The following is a 25,055-nucleotide window of genomic DNA, read 5'->3' as shown; positions in this document are numbered from 1 at the left end:
AGTTTCAAAGAAGGAACGTTTGTTACACAATTTGGACGTAGTCCGTGCTCTAAAATTCTATTTAGAGGCTACAAAAGATTTCAGACAAACATCTTCCTTGTTTGTTGTTTATTCTGGTAAAAGGAGAGGTCAAAAAGCGACTTCTACCTCTCTTTCCTTTTGGCTTAAAAGCATCATCCTCCTGAAAGAATCACAGCTCACTCCACTAGGGCTGTGGCTTCCACATGGGCCTTCAAGAACGAGGCTTCTGTTGACCAGATATGTAAGGCAGCGACTTGGTCTTCACTGCACACTTTTGCCAAATTTTACAAATTTGATACTTTTGCTTCTTCTGAGGCTATTTTTGGGAGAAAGGTTTTGCAAGCTGTGGTGCCTTCCGTTTAGGTAACCTGATTTGCTCCCTCCCTTCATCCGTGTCCTAAAGCTTTGGTATTGGTTCCCACAAGTAAGGATGACGCCGTGGACCGGACACACCAATGTTGGAGAAAACAGAATTTATGCTTACCTGATAAATTACTTTCTCCAACGGTGTGTCCGGTCCACGGCCTGCCCTGGTTTTTTAATCAGGTCTGATGAATTATTTTTTCTAACTACAGTCACCACGGTACCATATGGTTTCTCCCATATATATTTCCTCCTGTCCGTCGGTCGAATGACTGGGGTGGGCGGAGCCTAGGAGGGACTATATGGCCAGCTTTGCTGGGACTCTTTGCCATTTCCTGTTGGAGAAGAGATATCCCACAAGTAAGGATGACGCCGTGGACCGGACACACCGTCCGGTCCACAGGTAAGCATAAATTCTGTTTTATATTGTAGCTATCTTAGGATTTATATTTATTTTACAGGTAACTTTGTATTTATTTTAGCTAGTTAGAATAGTTATTAAATAGTTATTAACTATTTAATAACTACCTAGCTAAAAGAAATACAAAATTACCTGTAAAATAAATCCTAACCTAAGTTACAATTAAACCTAACACTACACTATCATTAAATAAATTAACTACAAATAACTACAATTAAATACAATTACATAAACTAAGTAAAGTACAAAAAATAAAAAAAGCTAAGTTACAAAAAATAAAAAAAATAAGTTACAAACATTTTAAAAATATTACAACAATTTTAAGCTACTTACACCTAATCTAAGCCCCCTAATAAAATAACAAACCCCCCCAAAATAAAAAAAATGCCCTACCCTATTCTAAATTAAAAAAGTTCAAAGCTCTTTTACCTTACCAGCCCTTAAAAGGGCCATTTGTGGGGCATGCCCCAAAGAATTCAGCTCTTTTGCCTGTAAAAGAAAAATACAACCCCCCCAACATTAAAACCCACCACCCACATACCCCTAATCTAACCCAAACCCCCCTTAAAATAACCTAACACTAATCCCCTGAAGATCATCCTACCTTGTCTTCACTCAGCCGAGCAGCGATGGAACCGAAGAGGACATCCGGAGCGGCAGATGAAGTGATCCTCCAAGCAGCGCTAAAGAAGTCTTCCATCCGGGCGATGTCATCTTCCAAGAGGCGCTGAAGAAGTCTTCTATCCGGGCAATGTCATCTTCCAAGCCGGGTCTTCAATCTTCATCCCGCCGACGCGGAACATCCTTCTTTACCGATGGACTACCGACGAATGAAGGCTCCTTTAAGGGATGTCATCCAAGATGGCGTCCCTTCAATCCTATCAGCCAATCGGAATTAAGGTAGGAAAAATCTGATTGGCTGATTGAATCAGCCAATCAGATTCAAGTTCAATCCGATTGGCTGATCCAATCAGCCAATCAGATTGAGCTCGCATTCTATTGGCTGTTTCGATCAGCCAATAGAATGCGAGCTCATTCTGATTGGCTGATTGGATCAGCCAATCGGATTGAACTTGAATCTGATTGGCTGATTCAATCAGCCAATCAGATTTTTCCTAGCTTAATTCCGATTGGCTGATAGAATCCTATCAGCCAATCGGAATTGAAGGGACGCCATCTTGGATGACGTCCCTTAAAGGAGCCTTCATTCGTCGTTAGTCCGTCGGTAAAGAAGGATGTTCCGCGTCGGCGGGATGAAGATTGAAGACCCGGCTTGGAAGATGACATCGCCCGGATAGAAGACTTCTTCAGCGCCTCTTGGAAGATGACATCGCCCGGATGGAAGACTTCTTTAGCGCCGCTTGGAGGATCACTTCATCGGATGGAAGATTTCTTCAGCTCCCCTTGGATGATCACTTCTGCCGCTCCGGATGTCCTCTTCGGTTCCATCGCTGCTCGGCTGAGTGAAGACAAGGTAGGATGATCTTCAGGGGATTAGTGTTAGGTTATTTTAAGGGGGGTTTGGGTTAGATTAGGGGTATGTGGGTGGTGGGTTTTAATGTTGGGGGGGTTGTATTTTTCTTTTACAGGCAAAAGAGCTGAATTCTTTGGGGCATGCCCCACAAATGGCCCTTTTAAGGGCTGGTAAGGTAAAAGAGCTTTGAACTTTTTTAATTTAGAATAGGGTAGGGCATTTTTTTTATTTTGGGGGGGTTTGTTATTTTATTAGGGGGCTTAGATTAGGTGTAAGTAGCTTAAAATTGTTGTAATATTTTTAAAATGTTTGTAACTTATTTTTTTTATTTTTTGTAACTTAGCTTTTTTTATTTTTTGTACTTTAGTTAGTTTATGTAATTGTATTTAATTGTAGTTATTTGTAGTTAATTTATTTAATGATAGTGTAGTTGTAGGTTTAATTGCAACTTAGGTTAGGATTTATTTTACAGGTAATTTTGTATTTCTTTTAGCTAGGTAGTTATTAAATAGTTAATAACTATTTAATAACTATTCTAACTAGCTAAAATAAATACAAAGTTACCTGTAAAATAAATATAAATCCTAAGATAGCTACAATATAAATATTATTTATATTGTAGCTATATTAGGGTTTATTTTACAGGTAAGTATTTAGTTTTAAATAGGAATAATTTATTTAAGTATAGTGTAGTGTTAGGTGTAATTGTAACTTAGGTTACAGGTAAATTTCTCTTTATTTTAGCTAGGTAGCTATTAAATAGTTAATAACTATTTAATAGCTATTGTACCTAGTTAAAATAAATTGAAAGTTGCCTGTAAAATAAAAATAAATCCTAAGATAGCTACAATATAATTATTATTTATATTGTAGCTATATTAGGGTTTATTTTAAAGGTAAGCATTTAGTTTTAAATAGGATTAATTTAGTTCATAATAGAAATATTATTTAGATTTATTTAATTAATATTTAAGTTAGGGGGGTGTTAGGGTTAGTGTTAGACTTAGGTTTAGGGGTTAATAAATTTATTACAGTGGCGGCGGTGTAGTGGGGGGCAGGATAGGGGTTAATAAATTTATTATAGGTGGCGACGGTGTAGGGGGGGCAGATTAGGGGTTAATAAATTTAATATAGGTTGCGGCAGGGTCCTGGAGCGGTGGTTTAGGGGTTAAACTATTTATTTAGTTGCGGCGAGGTGCGGGATCAGCAGGATAGGGGTTAATAACTTTATTATAGAGGGCAACGCTATAGGGGGGCAGGATAGGGGTTAATAGGTATAATGTAGGTGGCGGTGGGCTCCGGGAGCGGCGGTTTAGGGGTTAATACATTTATTATAGTTGCGGTGGGCTCCGGGAGCGGCGGTTTAGGGGTTAATATGTATAGAGTAGCTTGCGGTGGGCTCCGGGAGCGGCGGTTTAGGGGGTAATAAATTTATTTAGTTGCGGTGGTGTAGGGGGGACAGATTAGGGGTGTTTAGACTCGGGGTACATGTTAGGGTGTTAGGTGTAGACAGCTCCCATAGGAATCAATGGGATGTCTGGCAGCAGCGAACTTGTACTTTCGCTATGGTCAGACTCCCATTGATTCCTATGGGATCCGCCGCCTCCAGGGTGGCGGTTTGAAAACCAGGTACGCTGGGCCGTAAAAGTGGCGAGCGTACCTGCTAGTTTTTTGATAACTAGCAAAAGTGGTCAGATAGTGCCGCACTTGTGTGCGGAACATCTGGAGTGACGTAAGAATCGATCTGTGTCGGACTGAGTCCGGCTGATCGAAGTTTACGTCACAAAATTCTACTTTTGCCAGTCTCTAGCCTTTGATAACTAAGGCGAATCAGCCTCGCCACAAATACGCTGCGGAATTCCAGCGTATTTGAGGTTGACGGCTTGATAACTAGGCCCCAATATTTTTTAGCAGATAACTAAAGAGATGGACCAATTGATTTTAATCTACTGTAGAGTGCACAACAGGACCACAATCTCAATCAAGTGAGCTAGGTGGCTGAAAATAGCATGACAGATATACAGTATAGCAGTAGCTACCTGGATGTGGACATCACTTCATAGGAAATTAACTGAAGTTTGATTTTGGAATAATCAGCAGTGAAGGAATCAGGGCAATTGAACATATTGCATGCTAAGTTAATATCCCTCACTAAAGTCAATGTGAGGCTTATTCACACACAGTAGGATATGGAAAAGCATGGTCAAATCCAAATACTGCATCAAAATAAAGGCAAATACTTCACCATTTAGAAGATAACACCTTGATGTATCACCGTACAACTATAAATACTATTTATTTGAATTTATAAAAACAAGACACCTGTTGTAGACTTACATGATGTTTTTGAAGTGGCTGGACCACCTCCCTAATACAGAGTTCTAAGTCATTCAGATAGTCCCTCTCCGTCTGTATCAGCTCTGCAAGTATCTTTGACCTCTTTTCCATCTTCTTCCTCTGCAGTTCCTCAGTATCTTGAGTTGGGGATGTAGGGGCTGACAATATGGCATTTGGTGTCATCTTTTCTATTTTAAGTAAAAGAAGAAACTAATTAATAAAACATTTAACACGCCAAAATAAACAACACATTATTTAGTTTTCATGTAGCCATAACTTTTTACTCATAGACTTGTCGCCATGATTTTTTAATTAATATTACTGAAATGGAAAAATATATTGAAATTCACAACAAAAAGCTAGTGCAGTTATTCTTTCACAATTTGTATCGCCTGGTAAATCTTATATGAGTTAGCATTGAACTAATTTTTAGCATAAAACTGTAAATTAAAAGTTGTAATTGTCCTTTAAAAAGTACTAGGTACACCTATACCGAAGTAATCTTTATCTGACCCATCTTTCCACTTCAAATACTGTCCTTTCTCTCTACTTACCCTTGCCTCTGCCTCAAAACGTTTAAATGGTTTGGGCACACACACTTAAAGGGACAGTATACACCAATTTTCGTATAACTGCATGCAATAGACACTACTATAAAGAAGAATATGCACAGATACTGATCTGAAAATCCAGTATAAAACCTTTTAAACATGTACTTAGAAGCTCCCAGTTTAGTACTGTTGATGAGGTTAGTCTGGGACACCCACTGAAATGGGCTGAGAAAGCGTTAGGAGCAGACATAAACCCCCCGCATATGAAAATACCCAATACACAAACAGAAGCAAGCAGGCGTCTGTAGACATCAGTATACATCTAAACCTTTGGGGCTTGGTTAGTAGTATGAAAATCAGCACAATGTTATTTAAAAATAAGCAAAACTATACATTTTTACAAAAAGACCCTCAGATGGGCTATATAAATGGATCACCTACAAAACATTTATACAAAGAGAAATCTAGTGTACAATTTCCCTTTAACAACTGCAATCATAAAATTCTCTAGCCAACCAACCACAGTCTGACTGTTGTCTGCAGCACTCTACAGAGACTACTAACAAATGACTTGCAGACAAGCCTAAAGGTCACTCTGCACTACTAATTCACACTTGCTGCAACCTTCAGCACAGTAGACCTCTTACCTGGACTACAGATCATCAGTTTCTGAGGCCCATAATGCAGTTATCACATGGTTGGCTTATTATCATATTATTGTTTATTACTTGCTGGCACCTCATGTGTTTCTTCATCACTACATAATTTTGTGGCACTATGCAAATAAATGATAACAACAATAATAATAATAGCTTTCTGTTTGGATTCTGCTGGTTCGAGTTCCCTAACATTTTTTACTCTACACATCACCATTAGGTACCTGTGGTGTGCTCTTTTCTCCATCTATTCAGTACTTCATTCTATATACACTCTTACTATCTCAATATATCTCATACTAAAATGCCTACCTCAAACTTTCAAATGCTTACTTTTTAATGTTTCATAAATGCATATAAAGCCCTTAAAAACACTGCACTCTCTCATATATCTTCTTGCAGCATATCTCCCCTGTTCACCTATCTGCCCTGCCTGAAATCTGCTCCTGTTATTCTTATTACCCTCTCACACTCCTGTCTACGGGACTTTATTTGTATTGCACTACTGAATACTTTTGCCTCACACTGGACTCAATGATCTTAAGCTCTCTGCTCTGGTGAGATCATCTAAATGATCTCATTAGTACTGCAGGACCATCAAATCATTTTAGAAAGGCTTGAGAGCTATCTGACTCTACAGGGTTCTGGATGTGAAGGAGAGGCACCTATATTACAAAATAATGCTGGTAAGTTTGTAACCATCAGCCCCTACTTGAGATATGATTCAAACCTTTAGTTTCAAAGGTTCTTTCCCCCCCCCCCCGAAATGTATAAACCTCCCTCTGTTCCCTAACATGTTGGCTCAGTTTCTTCCTTATCATAGGGACATGAAACCCAATATTTTTCTTTTGTGATTCAGATAGAACAAACAATGTAAAACATCTTTCCAATTTACTTATGTTATCAAATTTACACTATTCTCTAGGTATCCTTTGTTGAAGGAGCATTAATGCACAACTGTAAGCTAGCTAAAGAGCGACATATATGTGTAGCCACCAATCAACAGCTGACTCCTAGCAGTGCATTGCTGCTCCTGAGGCTACATAAAATATCAAGAGAACTAATTATATTGGACAAATAAAGTAAAATAGAAAGTTGATTAACTTACATGGAAGTTTCATTTTGACTTATTGTCCTTTTAAATCTTTAATAATCGAAGCACAGATATCCTGCAGAACATTACACACATTCTGTACTTCAACCTCTTTACATTCAATGTTACTGTGTTTTTCTAAATATTATACAATTGTTTTATCATTATACCTATTGTCTAAGTGCTATGCAACATTCTAAAGCTTTATGAATGTATTATTATTAGTATTAATTATAATAATAATAATTAACATAATGATTTATTATTATTAATAATAGTAATAATAGTAATAATAATGATAATAAATCATTCTGTTAGAGTATAAATGTAAAATGTTGGTCTCATTGGTACAGCATCTCATGTATACTACAGTAATATTTCTATAGCACCCATCTATGTAAGTGTAGTTAAACGGACATTATGCTCACATATTTTCTGCCAAGAGAGCAATTAAAATAACAAACCATCAACATTAAAAATGGTATATTGTTAGCAGAAAATGCATTTGTGCCCAACTGATACAACTACAAGTAATACAAGTAATGCCTACATTTAGGTCTACACATTTAGGGACATAAGTAAAAAAAACAGTAAAAGAAGAACAAAATGATTACAATACATTTAGAAATACCATCTTTTACACATAACAAATGGAGATCAGACTACAATATCCTTCTAGTCTCTATGCAACGGTGGACATAAGTCACATACACCAGTTTTGTAGAGCGCATCTGCTCTCAAAGGGGTCTGTCTGCTACTGAATCAATTCAAATTTGTCTTCTACTCCCATTTGTCTTTGATGCTGCACCGTTGGACTTTTTTACCATATGTTCAAGGTAACTACTATAAGTACCAAGTAACACAGGGGCAACAACATGCATCTGCCTGTTTGTGGTGTGTATTAACTTTATTCTGGCTGAGCAGATCAAAATATAATACACAATATTCACAGGGCTTCCTTTACAAATTAAATGCATATATATGAATTACATTGTTGAATAGAAACATATTTGCAATATATATGTATTGACAAAAATGCTTCTTGTAAAAGTTATTACTGTTTTAGGCATTTTCTATCTACGTGCATGTGAAGTATAGCTTAATATTCTCAGTCCAGCAGCATATTATATACTGCAGCTGCTCACAGAGCCAGTGGGGCTTGTATCATGTCAGCAATTAACAAATTAAGTCATTATCAGATAGTACACGCACCTTAGGCTCTCTGATTTAATCAGTGCTGTGTTTAGAATACTGGTGCAAGGTGCATACTTAAATACACATTTGAAACAGCTATAGCTTTTATTAGAAGCATTTTTGCTAATAAATGTATATTAGAAAAAGGTTTCAATTCAAAACCGAAATGTATCCATGTAGATTCCAATTATGGGTGGCATGTCCCTTTAAGTGCTACAGTATGAAGCAGTCTTATGGTATATTCTATTCCAGTTAAAAAGCTTATCAACATTTTATTAAATAACATTCACCAATAAAGTAATTTATCCTCGTTGGATAACTGACTCGCACATTTAGGTTTGCATGACTGGGTATATGAATGTAACGTTAAAAGAACATTTTCTTGCATATAAAAGGCGATGTTATTATATTTTTTGCAGGATAGGGACAACTTTTATAAATGCGCAATATTTTTTTTTTCTTTTTAGATTAATGTCCCTTTAAACAATACATTGTCTCTACAAATGAGGAAGTTAGGGATCATGAAAACAACCGTAAGGGCATTACAGAATTTTTTTTCAAGTATTATTTTTTAATTAATAGTACTGAAAATATTTAAGGATACTCAGCAAAATAAAGATGTTTCCTCAGGGCGTACTATGTAGCATTTTCCCACGCAGAGTATTGGATTATAAACATAGATTTTTATTGTTAGTTTTTTATTGTTTGCAACTTCCTGGTCCTACTAGATAGCTGGCTATTACCTGAGGCTGGTTTCTCATATTTCAGTTCTTAGGTAACTCATTTGTATGCTACTGTCACATTCAAACAGGGCATAATGTGCTTTATTACTTTATAGATATAGAAAGAAGATAATGCACACAAGTTCTAGCTGTAAAGTCAAGTACACAAACACAAACTAGTATCATAACTTATTAAAGGGAAATGTGCTTTTTAACGAAGGATACCAAGAGAATAAAGTATGTTTGATGATAAAAAATTAAACTTACAAGTCTTTTTAAAAAACGCTGCTCTAATTTTCATTTACCTTTAATAGTCTTGGCAGCTTCTTAAAGCAGAATATTCATTTTTTTCTGCCTGGATTTTATATATATATATATATATACAGGTATACCCCGCTCATACAGCGGGTTAGGGACCGGAGCCCCGCTGTAAAGTGAAAACCGCCTTAAAGTGAAACAAGGCAGTTTTAGCTTTCTTTTCACTTGCCAGTGTGTTTAAAAACTTAAAAACATGTTTTAACTAACTTATATTATGTGTACAATAGAGCTAAGTTTAGTTTAACACTCGCACAGCACAGTATTCAATAAATACTGTACCTGTAAAATAGTGACAATTACTGTAGTAAAATTTGCCAGACTATAGCACTGAGACACAGATTGCACTGTAATGCTGTAAACAGAGTGAACTACGCATAATAAAATGGTGCCAGTCACTTTTCTTGCAATCTCACGAAGATTACAGCACTGTTTTAAAATCCTTGGAGGTTGAACTTCAGCTCCACAAAGCGCTGTATTAGCGAAGCGCTGTATTAGCGAAGCGCTGTAAAGTGAAGCGATGTAAAGTGAGGTATACCTGTATATATATATATATATATATATATATATATATATATATATACAAATAAAGGACCAGTAGAGCTCAAACGTTCGCGCGCAAGTGATAAGGGGTTTATCGCAGGTGTTACAAGTTGAAAGTAAACGCAATCACTTGAGCAAAATTATTATTTCCGCATGTATGATTACCGCAAATTCAGAACTTTGGTCAACTGTTTTGCAAAACTAAAAAGTTGCACAAAACACATTAAAATACAGTTCTGCTTTTTGCGCATGTCGGGTTAGCATGACAGCGAAAACAGTTTACTTTCAACTCATAAAATGAGTGCTTACTTCTAGCGCGATTAGCGATCGAGCGGGAGTATTAATTAGTGCTCCACTTGTAATCTGGCAGAAAAATTATGAATTCCAAAATTACACATATGTATGTGCAATTAAAGGGGCAGTAAGCACCATGTTATTACAACACATTTCTGTTGTGTTGCTATAGATTAACATATCCCCTTAGTCTAAACGTTTTTAAAACAAATTAACCTCCTTTCTACTACAATTGTTTTTAAATAGCCAAACTCAACCCCCTATTTCCCTTATTTGGAGGAGCCAGTGTGGGTGTTCTGTCAGAATTCACCAGACTAGCGAATGGAAGTGACGTTCCGTCAGCTGTCTGATAACTGACCCATACCGCGCATGCGCTCCTCATTGTAGTCGCATTCCAAAGCGACTACGTCACAACCTAAAATTCTTCTGATAGAACATGCGCTTCTTCTTTGTAACAAGTGTCCAACAAGTGTATAAACACATAGAGTGATAGTAAAGCATATAATTCACACAGTGTTTATACACTTGTTGGACACTTGTTACTAACACGTTTACAAACGCATTTATATACAATATTTAAGCTGGTCACAAACTGCAGCTATGTTTAATTAATATATATATATGTCCAACAGCTGTTAGTGCGAGCGGTGTTCTATCAGAAGAACGATTTTTAGGTGGTGACGTAGTCGCTTTGGAATGTGACTACAATAAGGAGCGCATGCACGGTATGGGTTTGTTATCAGACAGCTGGCGGAACGTCACTTCCGTTCGCTAGTCTGATGAATTCGCTCATCTGACAGAACATGGGCTTTGATCTGCAGACAACTATGCTAGCCAATGTCATAATGTTAGCATAAAGTACAATGTTTTGCAGTATCATTTAAAGCCAATTAGGGACATACTGTATATGTAGTAGGGTTAGCCTTGAGAAGCCAGCAGGGTGCATTTCAAGTTCTAAGAATGAGAAAATCCTCAATTTTCAGAGTTAAAGGGACACTCAAGTCAAAATGAAGCTTTCATGATTCAGATAGAGCATACAATTTTAAACAACTTTCTGAGTCACCAGCTCCTACAGAGCATGTGCAAGAATTCACCGTATATACGCATATGCATTTGTGATGACATGAAATGGGGGAAAAATAAATAATGAGCATATAATGCAAAGTTGTTTTATCGCACATAACTAAAGACTTAGTATAAAAATCTTAAGGTGTTTACTGTGCCTTTAATGGAAATTAAACATGTAAAATCTTTGCCCCTCTCTTTGCCCCTTTATTTTCTGATTAAATTAAGAGAGAAACAAATATGTTTGCAGATGGCAGCATTCAGCTATTTTTTGGCCTATTATTATATTTGTGTGTTAGACTTTTATTAATTATTAATTTCTTAATATAAAATAATATTAATTACTTCTCCTAATGAATAAGATGTTCATCCTTATTAATAAACCTGTAACGTTCTCATCATTTACTGTTTATAAATTGCTTACAGTCCCTATGAATTCAATTATTTTCTAAGCCTGCAAAGTTCAGAGAGGTGGATCACACTGCTCGTACACAATTCTACTGCAAAAACAAATATTACTGTTCAGTTGGCGTCCCCAAGCAGCTCATTGTTTTATTTTTACGCATGGCCTCTAAGCAACCGGTTGAACTAACATATGCTCCTGCTGAGAACTCTCTCATTCAAACCAAGGCCCTGACTATTATTTAGACAAATGACGTGATTCTGCAAATATGTCACAGTGACAATGACATAATTCCAGTTGGCTTCAAACTATTTATTTGAGGAAGTGCCGCTCACCTCAGATACTATCCCTGCCCTGCAGCTTGTGATTTGCAATATAAACACAGTGTTTTCATTTCATTTGCATAAAAACACCTGAGGTCTGCTTAAAGGGGCGGCTGCAGCTGTGTGGAGGATAAAGAGACGGCATTAAAACAGCGTGTAGTTATATGTAACATCATTACTGAAAATGCATCTCAGTTTGTACTTTGATTAGTGAGAGCTAATGACATATATTAATGCTTTGATTATTAAAGAATTACAATTTATCTGACACAATTTTGTGGTTTCCTTCAATTAGATATTTTGAGGAAGTTTCTCATTTTTAGCAGGCTGTGAAGAGAATATATTTCTACTGACTATCAAGCATATGATAGATAATAATAAGTAGCATTTTGTATTTCAGTCTATTACAGTAAAGTTTATTGTCCTATATACTAAAATGTATAAAAGAGATGTAAAACACCTTGAAAATATTAGTCATTAACATCTAAGTTGGTTGTAAACTCTCACAAATATATAAACATTTTGTTTGCTGCAGTTATTCAACGGCCGTTCTACCCTCTCCAACCACTACTTAACTTATTTGGAGGAGCCAGTCAGGACACTGTGTGGGCATGGGTTGTCGGCGTCGCTATCATTCTGATATGCAAAACTTATACTGCTTTGCAGAATATTATCTTATTACCTCAGCTGCAGCCAACTATGGACAGATATGTGGCAGAGTTAGGCTTGTGAAATCTGCAGTGTACATTTTGATTTCTAAAGTATGTGAATGGTAAAGATCCTATTAAGGTGCTATGTATGTAGGGTTACCACCTCAGCCATGTTTTCCTGGACACTTATGAGTTATACATGCTGCAGGGTTTGCAAGTAAGAACATGATTTTCAACCCTGGAACGCACACAAATAGTGACACTGAACAGCACAAAGCATGTTCCTCTCTGCACACCCTGCAGCATGTATAACTCATAAGTGTCCAGGAAAACATGGCTGAGGTGGCAATCCTAGTTCTATAGCAACACAACAGAAATTTCTTGTAATTACAATGTATTAAGGCAAGCAGCTAGTAAGAGTTCATTGTATTCAAAAATGCTACAGAAACACCCTTTTAAATGATCTGGGCTCTCTCCTACCCAAGAGAAGTTGATTTCTGCTACTGCTTCTTCCTTTCATAGCTTTTTTTATAGTCAGCACTGCAGTGTTGAAATTTTCACTATAGGTGGTGGAACTATCTTCAGGAAAAATCAGCTATTTAAAATGACAATACAAAATGGTAAATTAGCTATTTGTAAGCAATGTAATGCACTTCAACAGGAAAATGGATCTTTGGCATCACACTAAAGGGGAGAAAACTTTTAAGCAATACAATGACAATTAGGTTCTGTTATCCAAGCCCCACTCTGGGAAAACTGGGTTCCTCAGTATTAGGTGCATACTATAAAGTGTGAAATAGAATAGACAAGGACATGACATTTTACAAGATTAATTAATCATGCTCATTACCACTGGAAGTTATCACTGAAAGTGTTATGGACAATTTTATCCTAAACATGTTGGGAAAATAAACTCATTTATGGCTAAGGCAGAACACCTGTTGAATTCCTGAAGGTATTCATATTCTCATAAAAAAAGAAGCTTTTCTTATATGGCAAATTTGTTTTAGATGTTTCCTATAGTTGCTGTTGAGCAAGTTATTCCTTTGTATATAAGCAGGAACAGATAAAACATATATACCTTATATAACAGAAGCAAGATCAAAGCTGGTCATAAGCAATTCTGACTCTCAGAAAGCAAAAAGCATGAATTATTTGTAGCAATGGCCTCTTTCAATGGGAAATGAAATTATTTATGAAATTTAAGAAATTAGCGTAAACTAGAAGTCAACACAATCTCTTAAAGGACCAGTAAATACAGTAGATTTGCATAATCAACAAATGCATGATAAAGACAATGTAATAGCACTTAGTCTGAAATTCAATGCAAAGTAAAAAAAAAAATTCTGACTAATTTCAGTTATGTCTATTTCGAATCCTCCTGTATCATGTGACAGCAACCAGCCAATCACAAATGCATATATGTATATTCTGTGAATTCTTGCTCATGCTCAGTAGGAGCTGGTAACTCAAAATGTTTAAATATAAAAAAGACTGCACATTTTGTTAATGGAACTAAATTGGAAAGTTATTTAAAATGATATGCTCTATATGAATCATGAAAGTTTAATTTTGACTTGAGAGTCCCTTTAATGGTTGAACGTCCAAATGTTTTTAAAAACAATAAAGTTATCTCAAATCAACCTGATTGTTGTATTATTTGTGATTTCTTGAAACCTAGAGAAAACTACACTAACATTTTTCATTTTATTTAAATATTAACAAACTTTATCAACAGACACTTATCTTCAGGGATAGACATGGACCAAGGCTGTGGCGGACATTTTCCAATGTACATACCTTAGTGAAGGACACCAAGGTACATTTCAATTTAAAAACATCAAAAACACTCTCTTTACCGAGAGGGTAATGGATGCATGATGGAATAGCCATCCAGCCGTGGTAGAGACAGTGAAGGAATTTAAACATGCAAGGGCTAGGCATAAGGCTATGTTAGATATAAGATGATGCCAGGATTTAACGAAAGTATTCAGAAAACAGACTAGATAGCCGGATAGTTCCTCTATCTGCCGACACATTCTATGTTTCTATAAGTCAGGAGAGCAGCTTTACAGATACCAATTGGGGGGAGTCTGGGACCCCTATTTAAATAGAATCCTGGAGGCTCCTGCTGCTGGGGCACATGATACTGTCTGATAATGAGGGGAGTCAAAGCAGCCAGTTTAAAGAGGCTGCTGGGGGCTCTGCTACTCCTGACCAAACCCCCCCACCTTGATGTTAATCGCATGATCATCATGGTTAGTTACTTACTTGGTTAGTTAAGGTTTGTCAGAGTAGACAGCGGTCTTACACACACAGGCACCAGCACCAACGCTGCCGCACAGAATTAGGAATCGGGATGGGTCATGACTCACGGGTGGTTAACACAGGCTGCAGTGCAAGCAGCTTGCTTCTTCCCTCTCAATTACTTTCCAACTACTGAACGGCATCACGCAGGCACAGCCCCAACCCCATGAAACGTGGCGCTGCATGCATCAAGGAGAAGAGTCTGGAACAGCTTTAATCTGTCCTACTCCTCCCTCCCCACCGCAAAATGGCGGCGGACACAGCAAGGGCCATTCATGGACACCAGTGTCCGTGTATGGACACCTTGCCTTTCCCTGCTTATCTTATATTTGAACAATATCAATATTATCTTGGGACGGGATATCAATAAGGGTGGTGTGGTAATCCATATCAGGGCAACTTGTTCACTTTTCTCACTGCCAATGTCTTCCAGGGCATCAGAGTCCACCCAAAGTAGCTGTGGGTAATCAGTATCATTCAACAGTTTCACAGTGCTAAAACATTACAGAAATGATCACCAGTGCTGCCAAGTGCCATGCCACTTTAAACTCTTGTATTTAACCCACAGCAAAGGGTTAAAGTGAGGGTCAATTTGGATGAATTAGTGCTCGGTTTTTAATAATCCTATTAAAAACAAGGGCACTTTAATTCATCAAACTTGACATTTCACTCCTTTTCTTCAAAAACTTACCTTTTAATCCTGACAGCCGCTGCAGCACTTCCTCCGCCCGTCGCAAGCAGTCTACGCGGTCCAAAATTACGAATCCAGCTTCCTCCAATCATGGCTTTGCATCAGGCCATGATCCCTCCCGGGATGGAAAGCCGTGATTGGAGGAAGCCGGATTCCTCATTTCAGCCATAAGAAGAAGCTTCCCACGGCCGGGGGAATTGCTGGAGCGGCTTTCGGGATTAAAAGGTAAAAGATTTTAGAAGAAAAGGAGTGAAATTTCAATTTTAATGAATTTAAGTGCCCTTGTTTTTAATAGGTTTATTAGAGGAAATGTGTTTTCAGTTGGATAAAAATGGGGCATTATTTTCTGGGCAAAAGGATGGGGAGTAAAAGCTATCACTCTTTTAGTTATAGCACTGTTTATAGCCATAGGTTTCACACACTTGCTTTCCCTTCATTGTGCCTACTCAATAAGTCTTCTTCAGTGATTCATATTGTGAGTAATCTGGCTTTGCAGGCTTTCTGCACAGTAAAAGATAACACAGTAACACACTATAAACATTTTTTGCTAATATCAGCAAATTGCAGAAATGCTTCTGATTTAAACTTTAAATATTCTAATGTACATGTCAGATTCAATTAGAATGCCCTAGTAATTAAAAAGACACTGAACCCAATTTTTTTCTTTTGTGATTCAGATAGGGCATGACATTTTAAGCAACTTTCTAATTTACTCCTGTTATCACATTTTCTTCATTCTCTTGGTATCTTTATTTGAAATGCAAGAATGTAAGTTTAGATGCCGGCCCATTTTTGGTGAACAACCTGGGTTGTTCTTGCTGATTGGTGGATAAATCCATCCACCAATAAAAAGTGCTTTCCAGAGTTCTGAACAAAAAAAACGCTTAGATACCTTCTTTTTCAAATAAACATAGCAAGAGAACGAAGAAAAATTGATAATAGGAGTAAATTAGATAATTGCTTAAAATTGCATGCTCTATCTGAATCACAAAAGAAAAAATTTGAGTTAAGTGTTCCTTTAATTAATTAATTAATTAATTAAATGATAAATAGATGAATTAATGTTAGAAGAAAGATTTGTTTTTATGAGCTTTAGAATCTTATATCTTGTGTGCTGTTGCAAATTTATTTTTGCTTCAGTTTTGAGAACTCTGCAGACAGTTTAGTCACAGTTTACTATACAGTTTAATTGGTGTAATGCAAATATGCCTTTTCAGTGTTAAAGCAGTGTTAAACAAACATGGCAATAATATTATAGCTTCGTTACAGAGATATTGTGACTTCATATTTGGAACCTAGATTTAGTACTAGGGAACAGTGCTCTCAGGTGAGAAAAAAATGGGAGATTCCTGATTTAACCGCTTAAAGACAAGGCCATTTTTCAATTTCTTTCCCTTAACCTTTTAACGCCGTTATGCCGTTCTATTCCGTCATAATTACACTGGGCTTTAAAGCCGTTATGACGGAATAGAACGTCATAACAAACGGCTGTCCTGAAGCCTTCTGTGCTTCAAGGACTTGATCGCGGTCTGGAGGGCGTTCCTAGGGTTGTAGGGACGCCCCCCAGATGTGATCCAATAATTGAAATCTCGCGATCGTATGCACGATCGCGTAGTTTCAATTTGTCTACATCGGAACAGGTGTTCCGATGTAGGCACTTTAACCCTGTCACTAAAGGGTTAAGGACCAGGGCTATTTTTACATTTCTGCAGTGTTTGTGTTTAGCTGCAATTTTCCTCTTACTCATTTACTGTATCCACACATATTATATACCGTTTTTCTCGCCATTAAATGGACTTTCTAAAGCTACCATTATTTTCATCATATCTTATAATTTACCATAAAAAAATATAAAATATGATGAAAAAATGGAAAAAAACACACTTTTTCTAACTTTGAACCCCAAAATCTGTTGCACATCTACAACCTCCAAACAACACCCATGCTAAATAGTTTCTAAATTTTGTCCTGAGTTTAGAAATACCCAATGTTTACATGTTATTTGCTTTTTATGCAAGTTATAGGGCAATAAGTATAAGTAGCACTTCGCTATTTCCAAACCATTTTTTTCAAAATTAGCGATAGTTACATTGGAACACTGATATCTGTCTGGAATCCCTGAATATCCCTTGACATGTATATATTTTTTTTAGTAGACATCCCAAAGTATTGATCTAGGCCCATTTTGGTATATTTCATGCCACCATTTCACTGCCAAATGCGATCAAATAAAAAAAAAAAATTGTTCACTTTTTCACAAACTTTCACAAATATTAGGTTTCTCACTGAAATTATTTACAAACAACTTGTGCAATTATGGCACAAATGGTTGTAAATGCTTCTCTGGGATCCCCTTTGTTCAGAAATAGCAGACATATATGGCTTTGGCGTTGCTTCTTGGTAATTAGAAGGCCGCTAAATGCCGCTGTGCACCACATTTGTATTAGGCCCAGCAGTGAAGGGGTTAGTTAGGTCGCTTGTAGGGAGCTTGTAGGGTTAATTTTAGCTTTAGTGTAGTGTAGTAGACAACCCAAAGTATTGATCTAGGCCAATTTTGATATATTTCATGCCACCATTTCACCGCCAAATGTGATCAAATAAAAAAAAATGTTCACTTTTTCACTAATTTTGGGTTTCTCACTGAAATTATTTACAAACAGCTTGTGCAATTATGGCACAAATGCTTGTAAATGCTTCTCTGGGATCCCCTTTGTTCATAAATAGCAGACATATATGACTTTGGCATTGCTTTTTGGTAATTAGAAGGCCGCTAAATGCCGCTGCGCACCAAACTTGTATTATGCCCAGCAGTGACGGGGTTAATTAGGTAGCTTGTAGGGAGCTTGAAGGGTTAATTTTAGCTTTAGTGTAGAAATCACCTGACACATCCCACCCCCTGATCCCTCCCAAACAGCTCTCTTCCCTCCCCCACCCCACAATTGTCCCCGCCATCTTAAGTACTGGCAGAAAGTCTGCCAGTACTAAAATAAAAGTTTTATTTTATTTTTTTTCATTATTAAAAAAAAAAAAAAATTCTGCTGTGTAGGATCCCCCCTTAGCGCCCAACTTGCCTGATCCCCCCCAAGGAGCTCTCTAACCCTCCCCCCCACTAACTATTAGCCACCATTTTGGGTACTGGCAGCTGTCTGCCAGTACCCACTTTGCAAAATAACTTTATTTTTATTTTATAAACCTAACTTTTTCTGTAGTGTAGCTGCCCCCCTCCATACCCTACACCCTCCCCCTCCCAGATCATTCCCAGATCACCCCAGATCACCCCTCCTCTGCACCCACCACCCTCTCTCAGCAAAAACAAATCCCCAGCAACAAGTTCAGCAACTGCTTTAGATCGCGGGAGCGCGCGCACCCGCCCCACACCTCCCTCACCTCCCTCGCGTACCCGGCATAGAGGACAGCCGGAAGGAAGTTCCCAAGTGATGGGACGCCCACCCACCTCCCCTTCAATAGCTCCCACCCACCAACGATCGGCACCATCACTAGCCGATGCAGAGAGGGCCACATAGTGGCTCTCTCTGCATCTGTGTGCCTAAAAAGGTATTGCAGTGTAAAAAGGTATTGCAGTGATGCCTCAATATCGAGGCATCACTGCAATACCTTGAAAGCAGCTGGAAGCGATCAGGATCGCTTCCAGCCGCTTGAAACCCTTAACAACGTACAGGGTACGTCTCTGGTCTTTAAAGACCAACTTGTGTAAGACGTACCCTGTACGACATGCGTCGTTAAGGGGTTAAAAGGAAAATCAGTTTTGCTCTCTCTCTCCCCCCTCTCTTGCTCTCCCCCCCCCTCTACCAGCCACTATAAAATTAGTGGCGGGTAGATATATGCAGCTGCAAAACAGTACAAATGTATACTTTTTTTAAACACACTAAATATTTAACCTTTACATGGCATAAAGAGTATTAAACCTCATGGCATAAATAGATTATTAAAAAATGATCATTATGTTTACCTAAGCTCAAAGTCTAAAGAGGTGCCTTCGAAGTAGTGAGATAAAGAGACAACTCTGTGGTTATCTGTGTATGAACAAAGATAACCACATGGTCTCAATGCCTCAGTATTTCTGTTCTTGAAAGAAGAAAAGTACGACAAAGAACAGTAATCACCTTATTATTACAATATGTTTCTGCTGTCTTGCAATAAATTAATACATTAGATGAGTGTGTTGTTTGCTGCAATAGTTTTTAAATAACCAAACACCACTTATTTGGAGGAGTCAATCTTGTTAGTGGTGAAGGCATGGATAGCCCGGGGGCGTAACTCTAGGGGTCACAGGGTCCAAACTGCTACTGAGTCAATCCTTTTAGAGGGGCTGCAACCACTGCTCCCTCTAAGCTTTACAGCTTGTTAAAGTCACGGATCAGGTCCCAATCTAGCTATTACAACTTTCCTGTGTGCTGGGTGAGTGCGGTCAAACAGGCAATCATGCAATTTTTTTTCAACTCTTTCTTCTCTCTCTCTTCAAGTTGCTCTATAGCATTTAGCATCTATAGCTGTTGCTTTGTAATCAGTAATCCATGGAGATTCCTCAAATGATTTGTAATAGTAGATATTGCTTACTAAAAAATCTCACTTTCAATGGGATGTTCTTAAGCAGCTATTTTACTATGAATATATGTTTGTGTGTGTGTTTATGTATTTGTGTATATGTATTTGTTTGTGTGTGAGACTTTGTGCGTGTATATACATATATAAATATATACGTGTGTGTGTGTGTGTATATATATATATATATATATATATATATATATATATATATAAATATATATATATATGTACATGTGCATGTGTTTGTGTGCATGTACGTGTTTCTATATGTGCATGTGTTTGTGTGTATATATGTGTGCATATGTGTATATACTGTATGTGTGTGTAAGTATATGTTTGAATGTGTGTGTATAATTTATAAATATATATATATATTGCTCATTAGCTATGATTTGGAAGGGGTGCTGTTCAAATGAGGGGGCCCTTTTACAGAGTTTACCCTGGGTCCCAGTGAGTTCTAGTTAAGCCCATGGCCAGAGTCATTGTGTTATCAAAACATCCATTGATTTCAGGTTTCTTAGCTGATAATCACTGCTAAGACCAGTTGGGTAATAGCAATGTGAACAGATGAACTTTACAAAGCCTGACATGTGCACTTCCCATTCTCAGAATTTTTTTTTTTTTTTAAAAAAGGGTCTTTACTGTACATTTTCCCCTGTAATGTGTTCCCAATTATCCATGTAACCTACTAGAATGTGTTTAACCTGTATTTTGTCATGTAAAATAACTACTTTTGACAGTTGAAATTATACCACTACTGGAAATTTCAGTACTACAGTATTGTCTATAGAAAAGCTATGTAAACAAGAGACTGAAGCAAAAATCAGACCTTTTGAAATGGTGTTCATGCAGGAGCTTTGAATACAATTAAATTGTAACAGCTAATTGGCTAAGAACATTGTATGATTCATTTTCAGAGGGGGACAAAATGAAAACCAAATGTATGGAACAGTTGTTTTATTATGCATAATTAAACATTTTATATTACAATCTCAAAGTATTTATTGTTTTTTTAAATGTTTTAAAATACATTTGGCTTTAAGATTTAACAACTTATTACAAGATCAAAGTTATTGTACTTACTGCAGTAAGATAATGTCACTGTAAACTATGTTATAGTTTAACTAGGTACTAGGACTAATAGCAGCAGGTGTAGCTTTGCATTAGATATTATTCCACACAATAAAGTTATTTGTAAACGGCAATGCCAGAAAAATAATTCAGAATGTAAAGCAGTGCATTTCACAAGTTCTACTGACCATCAACCAGTACAACTGTGGGAAAATGTCCCTATCGAGCAATGAGAATTAATACTGCAAAATGAATTTGCTTCATAAATTACATTTTAAACAGTGTTTTAATTAACCCTTTGAGTGCTAATGACGGCTCTGAGCCGTCACAGACTCTGAGCCGTCACAGAGTTTCTCACTCTGGTGCTACTGACGGCTCAGAGCCGTCATGAGCACTCTCCCACCTTGAGGGAGATCTGGGGGCTCCTAACAGCTCCTACCCCGATGTAGAGTGACAGGCATCGCCGGGGCTTCACGTAATGCACAGTGACGTCACGCGCAATAATGTGATGACGTCACCGTGCAACTTTATTTATACTTAACAATGTTAAGTATAGGAGGAGGGGGCATGCTGCTTAGAAGCCTGTATCTCAGGCATCTAAGCAGCTACAGACCCCCAAGACCCACTGTTGGAAAGGGAATCGCCTAACCTTTCCAACAGTGTAAGTCGTGGGAGTCTGTAAAAAAAAATAAAAAAAGTTACAAAATGTTTTTTCAAAAATTAAATAAATTAAAAAAACCTTAGAAAATATTAGCACCCAGGTGGGAAAGTGCTTAGCACTCAAAGGGTTAAAGGACCAGTAAATACATTAGATTTGCATTATCGACAAATGCAGGATAACAAGACAATACACTATACAATAGCACTTTGTCTGAACTTTACATGAGTAGTAGATTTTTTTCTGACAAATTTCAGTTATGTCTATTTATTCTCCTCCTGTATTATGTGACAGCTGTCAGCCAATCACAAATGCATATACGTATATTCTGTAAATTAGTGCACATGCTCAGTAGGAGATGGTGATTTAAAAAAATGTAAATATAAAAAGACTGTGCACATTTTGTTAATGGAAGTAAATTGGAAAATTACTGCTCTTTCGTAATCATGAAAGTTTAATGTTGACTTGAGTGTCCCTTTAACTCCTAGACACCGTTGGGACGTTCCATGACATCCTAAAAGCACTGGGCTTTAACACTTTTAGAATGGCATGGTACGTCCTAACCTTTGCAGCGTCCAGCTCTCCTCCTTGTGAAAGCTCTGGTGGATCCGACTGACGGATGTGGCTTATAATGCAGGCAGTCCCTCATGGGTCAATCAGTGCTGTTTAGAGTCACATGGTCACAGTGACGATCATTTGACATAATTTTTGGCCAGATGTTTACATTTGGAAGTTAGACAGTTGCTTCTGTCCTTAAGGGGTTAATAGAACATTTAGGTAAAAAATAAATAAATCTGTCATACTTTTTAAAAATGTTACAATTATTATTATTTTTATATTAAAAAAAGGTTAAAGTGATATTATAATAATTTTAAAAGAGGGCATTTTAATTGTATCACATTTTTTGTAAAATATATGTACCTGTAGTGAGAAAAAAAACTAAACTGACTTTTTTTGTTTTTTATAGATTTTATGCACGTAATGTCACTCTCAACCAATAAATCAATGGGAGTTCTGCTTTCCAATTTACTTCTGTAAACAAATTTTCTTCATTCTCGGCAGTAGCTGGTGAGCCAACAACAAGTGGCATATATGAGCAGCCACCAATAAGCAGCTAGCTCCCAGTAGTGCATTGCTACTCATGAGCTTACCTATGTTTGTTTTTCAACAAAAGAAACCAAGAATAGGAAACAAAATAGATAATAGAAGTTTGAACATTGTTTAAAAGTGTATTCACTATCTGAATCGTGAAAGAAAAAGTTAGTTTTATGTCCCTTTAAGATAAAGATATACGCTTCCTGATAGCTTCAAAATCAACAGAAACGGCTTTAACTCTTTAAATCCAACATGTTTAAATAGTGGTCCTTCTTAAAGGGACAGTGAACTCCAAAATTTGTATTGTTTAAAAAGATAGATAACCCCTTTACTACCCATTTCCCAGTTTTGCATAACCAACACAGTTATATTAATATACTTTTTACCTCTGTGATTACCTTGTATCTAAGCCTCTTCTGACAGACCCCTTATCACATGACTTTTTATTTATTATTTATTGACTTACATTTGAGCCCATTGGTGCTGTGTTGTGCACAACTCCATGGTAGAGAGCACAATGTTATCTATAGTCAAACTTTGAATATCGTGACTGCTTTAACGTATTCCCCTATAGAATTCTAATGGAGTGGGAAAAGTGGAACAAAACTAATACTTTACTTGCACACAAACCTGATTGTGTTTTCCCAAGTGCGCTAACCCGACATGAAATATGAATACCTATATATATATATATATATATATATATATATATATATATATATATATATATAAAAATATGATTATATATATATATATATATATAGGAATATATATTTATAAATACTTAGAACATATTCCCTTATGTGAAGAACATTGGAATGTGAAACATTTACATTAAATACATAAACATATTTAGAAATGGACCACAAAGGGCTTTAACATAGATACATACATATGTATGTATCTCTATATTAAAGCCCTTTGCTGTCCATTTTTTTCCCTAACACCTGTGACCTCATATCTTTGAGCCCTTAGAAGTTTTTAATGCAATATTTTTTAAAATAATTTTTAACAGACTGTGTTATTATGAATGTAACAAGGTGAAGTGAAGTTACTCTATACTAATGCACCTTAAATTCAGTTGCATTCAAGCAAACGCATTTACTTTAAACTCGTAATACGCACGCTACTTCTGATTTGTGCAAAGAGCCTGATATACCCCTTGTTGTTGGCTTGTGCACAACAGTTAGCGCAACATACGTAAGCTTGCCATTTAAACACCGTACAGTATACATTACTCCGTACAGTATACATTACTCCTCCTTCATGTAGTTTCTTATCTTAAAGGGACAGTAAACAACTTGAGATTTTATATAAACTGTTTGAGTTATTTATAATGAAACCTTTGCAATATATATTTATTTTGTCCCTTTTCATGTAATTTATCTCTAAAAATTGAACAATTTCTAATACTCTGAACTTGGAATGCACCCTGCTGACTTACCAAGGCTAATCCTGCTAGATATCTGTCCCTAGTTTTATACTAACTTCATGACTGTGGCTGGCCAGGTAGTCTGCTGACTAAAGCCCAGACTGGCTCCTCCAAACGGTAAGTGTAGTTTAGCTATTAATTAATAATGGCAGAAAAAAAGATGATAATTTGTTTTAAAAACGTTAAGAATTGGCTGATATGTTATTCTTTAGCAGCACAACAGAAATGTACTGTATTTACAAGGTGCTTACTGTCCCTTTAAATCCCTGACCTAACATATCATACACAATCATAAGTCACTTGTTTTGAGCTAAAACAAAAGGGAACTGCCTGCATTATTTTTCCTAGTTCCCATTCATATGAAAAGAAATCTCCCTCCAGTCTTATTCACTTTACAAATGACAATATAAGATGTCTTGATTCTCAATATGTACCAAGTATGAAAACACTTTTGTAAGTCTGTTTCAATACAAAGTGGAGCAAGATAAAGTAGAAATAATACAAAAGTAAAAAGTGTCATTAAGACTTTAAAAAAGCAGATTTGTGCAGGTAAAATGTTACTTTGTTGACAAGCTTTCCTTTATACATGTTTGATTTATGGAGAATTATATAATTATGTACATAGTTACATTACAATGCTATAATTACATAAAGTGCTTAACAACATCATAAAAAATACTCCTTTATATATGTAACACTGCTTTTGTAGTACAGTAAATGGGTTATTTATTTTAAAACAAATACATGTGATCAGTGTATGTAGATAGATAGATAGATAGATAGACAGACAGACAGATAGTGGTAGATAGA

At 36.7% G+C, this 25,055-nt stretch overlaps 1 protein-coding gene across 1 annotated transcript in view; it reads right to left on the bottom strand.

Annotated features, from left to right (window-relative positions):
- ARHGEF38 (Rho guanine nucleotide exchange factor 38) overlaps positions 1–25,055 on the bottom strand; it is a 124,192-nt gene that overhangs the window by 81,712 nt on the left and 17,425 nt on the right. The window contains 1 exon segment of the mRNA XM_053700799.1: positions 4,617–4,804. Coding sequence (XP_053556774.1) covers positions 4,617–4,804 — 188 coding nt within the window.

The sequence above is a fragment of the Bombina bombina genome, chromosome 2, assembly GCF_027579735.1.
Source record: "Bombina bombina isolate aBomBom1 chromosome 2, aBomBom1.pri, whole genome shotgun sequence".
NCBI classification, from domain to species: domain Eukaryota; kingdom Metazoa; phylum Chordata; class Amphibia; order Anura; family Bombinatoridae; genus Bombina; species Bombina bombina.
The sequence above is the reverse complement of the archived record's forward strand: the minus strand, read 5'-3'. Positions and strand labels throughout refer to the sequence as shown.